The 7,705-nt window shown below is 62.4% G+C and overlaps 1 protein-coding gene across 2 annotated transcripts in view; it reads left to right on the top strand.

Moving 5' to 3' along the window:
• The window catches only part of KCNIP2 (potassium voltage-gated channel interacting protein 2), a 130,010-nt gene that overhangs the window by 58,512 nt on the left and 63,793 nt on the right, over window positions 1-7,705 (top strand). Inside the window, exon 1 of one of the 2 annotated variants that reach the window (XM_037905348.2) lies at window positions 621-792. The exons of the other annotated variant lie outside the window; for it this stretch is intronic. Coding sequence (XP_037761276.1) covers window positions 705-792 — 88 coding nt within the window. The 5' untranslated portion in view covers window positions 621-704. Of the gene's footprint in view, window positions 1-620; window positions 793-7,705 lie in introns of those variants that run through there. 2 annotated transcript variants of the gene reach the window in all.

The following is a 7,705-nucleotide window of genomic DNA, read 5'->3' as shown; positions in this document are numbered from 1 at the left end:
GGGGGATTGGGCCCTGCCCTGCCAGGGGGGATAGGCCCTGCCCTGCCATGCTCTGCCTGGGGGGCTGGAGGCAGGCATGGGCCTTGCCCTGCCCGGCTGTGCCCTTCCCGGGGGGGGGGGGGGCGATGGGCCCTGCCCTGCCCTGCCGTGCCCTGCCCGGGGGGGCTGGAGGGGGGTATGGGCCCTGCCCTGCCCAGCTGGGCCCTGCCTGGGGGGTGAGATGGGCCCTGCCCTGACATGCCCTGCCCGGGGGGCTGGAGGGGGTGGGGGGATGGGCGCGCCCCCGCCCCTTGGGGGGCAGGAGCATCCTCGCCGGCGCCGGGAGGCAGGCGGGGAGGCGGCGGCGCCCCATTGGTCAGCGGGACCTGTGGAGTCTGGCCGTTGCCATGCCGACGGCGGCATCCCGCGGGGCCCCCCCCGGCGCGGGGCGGGGGGGCTGGCGGCCCCATCGCGGCGGCGGGGCAGAGCCCGGCCACAGGCGGCTGCGGGCGCGGACCGGCCGGGCCAGCGCCTCCCGCGCCCCTGGGCGAGCCCCGGCCCGGACCTCCCCGGCTGGCCCCGGGCCCTCCGGCTGCCGGGATCGGGGCCCGGGGGCCGGGCTGGACCCGATGCCCGGGGAGCCGGGGTGCCGGGGAAGGGAGGTCCTGCGCCCCGGCGGGGGCGGGGTGTGGCCGGCTGCCGCCCGGGCGCTGCCCGCGGGCACCATGAGCCGCTGCCAGCGCCGGTGCCAGCGGCAGCTGCGGAAGGTGATTCGCGGCTTCTACCACTTTGTCACCGGGACCCTCTCGCCAGGTAGGGAGCCCCGGCGGGGTGTGTCCCGGGCCGGGGGGGCCCGGGGGGGCCCGGGGGGGGGCTGTGCCCCGTGTTGGCAGCGCGGAGACTGGCAGCGGGGCCGGAGTGCCTTTCCTGGGCTTGTCTGGAGTCTCTTAGCAGTGGGGATGGGGGGGTTGTCAGAGCCCCCCCCAATGGGTTATCGGAGCTGTTCGGGGGGCAGGCGGCGTGGTATTGGGGACTACAGAGGGGTCCGTGTCTGGAGATTGGGGGAAGGGTTGCTACAGAAATCAGATCCGCTGTGGGATGTGGGGGGTGGGGGGGTCATTCCCATGCACACACCTGGGGGGCACAGCACTGGGGATTGAATTGCAGGCTCCCCATGTCCTGCCCCCCCAGGAGAGAGGATCTGGGGGGCTTGGGGCATGGGTTGGGGGCAGGGATCCACTCTCCCCTCTGCCCCCAGACCAGCGTCATGTGTATGGCTGGCCCCAGCCCTAGGGGTTGCAGGCTTGGGGTCAGTCCTCGGGGAGCCCACGCCCTGAGCTCTGGGAGCAGGTTGTCTTTGACGCCGAGTTACAACCCAACCCTCCCCTTTCCATGGGTCCAGGAGACCAGCTGCTGCTTCCCCAGCCGCACCAGGAGAGACCCCCACCCTCCCTCCCTGGCTGGGTGCGGTCACCCGGGGCACCTCAGCGATGTCATTTAGCAACAGTCAGAGACCCGGGGAGTGACCCCAGGACTCCCTCTGCCCCACAGGAAAAAGAGGTGAAGGCCTTGGCCCCTCCCTGGACAGGGGTCTTCATCCCCCCACACACATTCGCTGCCAGCAAACCCAGCAGCCCTTCCCCCGTGACAGGCTCTGGATTGCTCTGGAGGTGTCTCTTGTGGGGAGAGGCATCAGTGGTGCCCAGTGGCATGCACGGCTGCCAGCGCTGAGTGACTGGACCCTGCCCCTGCCTCAGGGCATCTGCCTTGCTTGAGAGCCGTCTGCGCCCTCCGGATCCAGCGACTGCCAGGCAGGCTGGTCGGGCTAAACCAAGAACTGACCCGAACCAGCCCGAAACCCCGGACTCTCCTATACGTGGGGCTGGCTGAGCTCTCCCTGGTCCCGTGCCGCCCCTGCCCTTCCAGATCCCACTTGGCCAGAGGCTGCGCCCGAGGTCTCTGGCCCGGCGTGCAGAGCTAGGCCCTGCTCGGCATCACCACTTGTAGCCGCTTCTCCAGCTGCGGTTCTCCCGTTCGGAAGGAATCCACCCTTCCCCACGGAGCTGGGGATGCACCGCCGGATGGGGGTCCCCTTCCCCTGGAGATCCCTGACTGGGAAGCCCTGATCTCTCCTCCCTGCACTGGGGTGAGACTCCTGCTGCCCCGAGATGCCCTGTGGGAGCCCTGGGTTTGATTCCTGGCTCTGGTGTCTCGCTCCCTGGGGCTGACCGGGTGGGTGCCACGAAGGCAGGAGTGTGCTGTGCTAAGATGGGGGTGCTGAGGGGGAGGGAGGTGGATCGCTCTATAGCAAGCCCCTTGGGCTCGTGCGTCGGCGCTGGGCGAGGGCATGAGACTTGCAGTGCGCCCCGGCCCGTCACTCCGTCTGGCTTTGTCGCGTTGTGTGAGTCTCATTCCACAGGACTGTCTGTGGCAGAGGCTACAAGGAACCCACCTCTTTGGCGCTGTGCCTGGCGCTGGGCCGACGGGCTCTGATTTCACATTCAGCAGCCGTCCTGCCTTGGGCAGGGAGCCTGTCACGTCTCGGGAGCCGAGCAGGCTCGGCTCTGGGAGGAGCGAGCGTGCAGCGTGGAATGAGTTGGATGACTGTGGGGTGGCGAGGGGGGCGGCCTCTCTCCTCAGCTGGTGCTGGGTCCCAGTGCAGTGCTGGGGGGGGTGGGGGGGCTGCGCTGCTGGAATAGCAGGGGGAGGGGGCCTATTATGGGCCATTTTCCTTTCGGAATCAGCTGCTCCCAACTGGGGGCTGGAGGTGCCTTCTTGGCCAGCAGCAGGCAGGGATGCCAGCCGGGGTGTGAATTACAGCAAAGCGCTGCCCCCTGGAAGTGGCACCGGGCTGTAAGCAGTACTGGTGTGGCTCTCGCTGGCCCTGCCTCTCCTTCCTGTGGCTTTTGGACCAGGGCCAGTGGGTTTGTGCTGGGGTGAGTGAGAAGAGCCGGGGGCCCGTGGGAGGCCAGCTCTCCTGTGCTCGTCAGCTGCCCACCTTCCCCCGCCACGTGGCCTGGAGTCGGGGCTCGGCTGCTGCAGTGACGTCCCTGCGGGCCTTTCAGAGGAACCTGCGCCGGCCCACGTTCTGCGCCTCAGCGGCCGGGCGGGTCACGTCACCGCCTGCTCCACCCCTTGGGCCCCGCTGCCGCGGCACTCAGCCAGCCGGACTGCGGCACGGTCAAAGGCCTCCGTAGGCGGCTGACCAGCCGGCGAGTGCCGTCCCCCGCGCCGACAGGAAGCGCAGCCATTTGGAGCCCAGCTCGCTGAGCTCCTCGCTCTGCATCAGGCAATTACAGCCCCAGCCGCTCGTTCTGGAGCGTGGCAAGAGCTTCCCAGCCCCATCCCAGAGCACGGCCACGGGCTGGCACTGCCACGGGCTGGCCCGGCCCGCGCCTCCAAGGGGCAGCCTGGAGAACCATCGCGGCTGGTTCCCTGCTGCTTGCGGCAACTGGCTCTTAATTACACAAGCGCTCCCCCCCACCCTTGTGAGGGGCTGTGTGTGCCTGTGTGTCCGTGTCCGTGTGTCCATGCTTGTGCAGCCAGGGCGCTATCCCCAGAGAGAAGGGGAAGATGACGGGAGCATTCCCCTGGAACAGTCGGCAGAGGGACCTTCACTTGCCGTGTGTCCCTGCTGACGTTGTCCCCTTACGGCCCAGGGAGACGGTGACCTTGGCCTCCGTTAGCTTGTGCAGGTCCTGGAAGATGCATAGGGCCCGTCCCACAATAAGTGGGGTGGGTCAGGTGGCAGTGTTTGGTGAGCCGGGGTGGGAGCAGGTGGATTTTAGCGGAGGAGATGGCTTGGCTAACGCCCTGCGGGGTTGGTGTGGGGGCAGTAAGAAGCCAAGCCAGCCTGGTGGATCTGCCGGCACTGGGCAGAGCAAGGAGTCTCTGTTACCTTGGTCTGTTCTTTCTGACCTAACATGGGCTCCCACCTCTGCAGGGGCCCCAGACGCTGCTGGGAACAAGGCATCCCCTAGGCTCTGTCCGGGTGTGCTGAGCTGTGGGGCTGCCTTGCCTGCTGTGGGCCTTTGCCCCCTCTCCTTGCAAGGGGCTGGTGCAGGGCTCTTCCCCTCTGAGTGTGCCTGGGGCTGATCCTCCCCCCTCCCATCTCACCCTCCCCCCTGTGCTGAGCAGTCACGCTTTGCAGGGGGGCTGCAGGCTGTGACCCCCGCCCCCCTTCAGGGGTTGCAAGGCAGCCTCAGCTCTTTCAATGCCAAACTCAAGTTCACAGGGACCCTTCCCACCCCCGCCCCACTGCAGGAGCCACTGGCCCTTTGGCAGTGCTCCTAGCCATCTGGCACCAGCTCTCAGGGCTGCAAGGGCGGCACTCTGCCTGCGGAGAAACTGGCTGAGACACACCCCCCAGGCCACGGTGAAGCTCTTGGTTGCTTCCCGCTAAGGCTGGCTGGGACCCGGTGAGCTCGAGGTGAGCGGCCACACATAGCTCGAGCCGTCTGGTTCCAGCCCTGCCTCCTCAGCAGCCAGGGAAGATGATCACACCAGCCCCAGCTGGCCAGGGATGGATCCGTGAACCTCAATGAGGCTGCAGAAGACACGAGAGAGGAATCTCTTGACATCCCACCCAGCCCCTGTGTCCCCTGGGCAGCGTGGGGAGCTCCTCGCAGCTGGAGGAAAACAAGAGCTGACCCCCCCGGTGACAATCTGGACTGATGCATAGCTGCGTCTCCTCAACGCTCCAATCTGGGGTGCCCTTTAGGCTGCTTCACTGTGAGAACAGCCACTCCCCGTCTGTTCACACACAGACTCCAGCATGCAAAATCACTCCCAGCTTCTAGCCAGCCAGTCCTGAATTGTATTGCAGAGCAACACCAGCAAACTCCTGGCCCCAGACTTGTACTGTGTGTCTTGTACTGCCCAGCTCTGTCCTTCGGTGTAATACAAGATCATGGAAAGGCCGTCATTTCATTAACAGAAAATGAAATGCACAAACCCTGTTATCTCAACTGGAGGTTCCCAAACACTTCAATCCAAACACACGCTGGCTTAAAGAAAACAATTACAATAAGTTTATTACTACCGAAAGATAGATTTTAAGTGATTACAGGGAATGAGGCATAAAAGCCAGAACCGATTACAAAAAAATAAAAGGTAAAATGCAAATTGTGACGATGTGACGCAGCAGGGAGGGGGGAGTGTTGACCTGGGAATGTGCCCTGGGGATGGGAGACCTGAGAGCCTGTCACCTGAGCCAGGAGGGGGAGGGGGAGGTGACACCTCTGCCCAGGAATGTGGATGGAGGCTGCAGCAGGGAGCCTGCTGGGGGGGGTTAGTGTCAGTTTGGTGCTGGGTGGAGGAACGCAGGGAACCCCAGGGCTGGGGTCTGAGCTCCCTGCCCCCCAGAAGGACTGGACTGAGGGGTCCTGTTGTACCCACAAGCTCTGTTTTGGACTGTGTTCCTGTTGTCCAATAAACCTTCTGTTTTACTAGCTGGCTGAGAGTCTCAATGAATCCCAGGAAGAGGGGTGCAGGGCCTGGACTCCCACACACTCCGTGACAGACCTAACTTAACAACCTAAGTGAATTTAAAGCAAAAGGTTTCTCTCGCCATATGCTTACAGCAGTCTAGCTGGATCCCTTCAGCCAGGACCCCTCCCCAAGTTCAATGATGCTTCCTTTTCAACTGTTGTTGATGCTGTGAGTAGAGCTGAGGGGAGAGAGGTGATCTGGGGCCTCTGTTCCTCATTTTTATATCTTTTCCTCCTCTTTGAGAATCATTTCCAGTTGGGTTCAGGCAAAGGCCAGTCTGTTTACATGGGAACCCCCTGCTGTTCCTTTGCCAAGATGTAAATCTCTCACTCACACCTTTCTTCCTGCCAAAGAATGGCCGCTTACCCAAGTGATAGTTCATGTGATTAAGATGATACCTGGCCGAGGCGTACATTTACCTTTCGTCTCTGAGGAACTGGGTTGTGCCTGCTTTTCTAAACTTGGGGCATGTCTCAGCAATGTCCTACAGTAGAATCTTAACTTTTCATATGATGTTGCCACTCATATTTAACCAGGACACTAATGTTCAGCAGTTTATGAGTTTTCCACTGACACCTCACAAGGTATACTTTGTACAAAACTTATCATGGACTGGTAAAAAGGGTGAACATAAGAGTATAGTCTGTCATGCCCCCATTCGAACCCCAGGCCCAATGAGTGGGACGATTAGAAGGGTCACCTTCAAACAGCTGCCCTGCACAGCAGGGAATGGGGAGAGGGAGAGAGAGGGTTAGCTGAAAATCCTGGAGCACACACCTGTCTTCTCTGCTCCCTCCCTAAACAGGGAATGTAGCGTCTCCCTGAGGACTAATGGGTCGAAGGCCCAACTTCCGGAGTCTGAGCCTCTCGGCGCTTGCTTCTCTGAGGCCATGAGAACTAGAAACGTTCTGATTTGTGAACTGATCAGGGAGGTTCTCCCCGTAACGCTGCCTGCAGCTACTTGGGTGCAGATACCCGGCAGGAACCAGCCACAGACCCCCCCATGGGCTGTGAGTTCTGCGCTTCGATCTCACCCACCAATTATCAAATGCGAGTGAACTCCTTAGGCGCTGGAGCAGCCTGACCAGGGAGTCCCAGACAGTCCCCTTGGGGTCTCCGGGCTGTCCCGCCTCCCCGGTGAGCTGCCTTTGTGACCGCTGGGCCCTTACACCCTGGACCCCAGCGACATTCAGGCTACTCCCCGTCCCAAAGGACCCGTCACTTACCCCAGGTCAGTTGCACCTTAGATCTCGCACCAGAGACAGCGCTCCTGGCGAATCCTAGGATTACCTATAGAATAAATCTGATGATCTTTTATAAATAACTCTTATTTCCTTAAAGTGAAAGCAGAACTGGGGCTTGAGGAAAACACCCAATGTGGCGAGACTCCTGATCTTATAATCTCAGGGGCTGGTAATACTGGGGCAGCTGCGCCATGAATGGAGAAATGTCCGTGTCGCTGGGGCTGTTTCCACACAGCCCTGGCTGATGCGGGCGTGGGCAACGCTGGGAGCTGTGGTTCTAATTTTCCAGGCCTGTCAGTGCGACCCTTCCCCGGCTGCCCCCCGGCCATTCGACTGCACATCCCGCTCCTTGACTTTGCTTGGGTTTTGACATGGCTGTCTCAGGCTGGGAGTGAATCCTGTGTCCCATGCCCTTAGAGAAAGGGGTTTGGGCTGGGTTAAGAACCCAACTATTCATAAGGTGGCTGGTGCTGAGCCTCCCCCCCCAGCGCCAGCCAATGTTCCCTCTAGTTTTTTACATCCATGTGTGGAATGAGTTTTGTTATGTGCACGAATATGGAGGTGATGTGTGGTGGGGGTGGGGCCGAGGTGTTCAGTGTGTCGGAAGGGCCTCAGGGCTGGGGCAAAGGGGTGTGGGCTCTGGGGTGGGGCTGGGAATGAGGGGTTTGGGGTGCAGAAGTGGGCTCAGGGCTGGGGCAGAGGATTGGAGTGTGTGTGCGGGGGTGACAGCTCCGGCTGGGGGTGCAGGCTCTGCGGTAGGGCTGGGGATGAGGAGTTTGGGGTGCAGGCTGCCGCGGGCTGTGGCGGGGAGAGAGGACTCTCTCCAGCCCTCTCTCGCTGCAGCAGCCTGGGGCTGGGGGAGAGGCACCTCTCCCCAGCCATGGTAGCTCCGAGGCTGGGACTGGGGGAGAGGTGCCTCTCCCCACCTGTGCAGCCCTTGATGGCCAGCTGCCCGGCCGTGTGACTGTGCAGCTTAAAGGGAACTTAGGTGC

This window comes from Chelonia mydas, chromosome 7, assembly GCF_015237465.2.
Source record: "Chelonia mydas isolate rCheMyd1 chromosome 7, rCheMyd1.pri.v2, whole genome shotgun sequence".
Lineage (NCBI taxonomy): Eukaryota > Metazoa > Chordata > Testudines > Cheloniidae > Chelonia > Chelonia mydas.
Note: the sequence above shows the minus strand (reverse complement) of the source record. Positions and strands in the feature narration are given on the sequence as shown.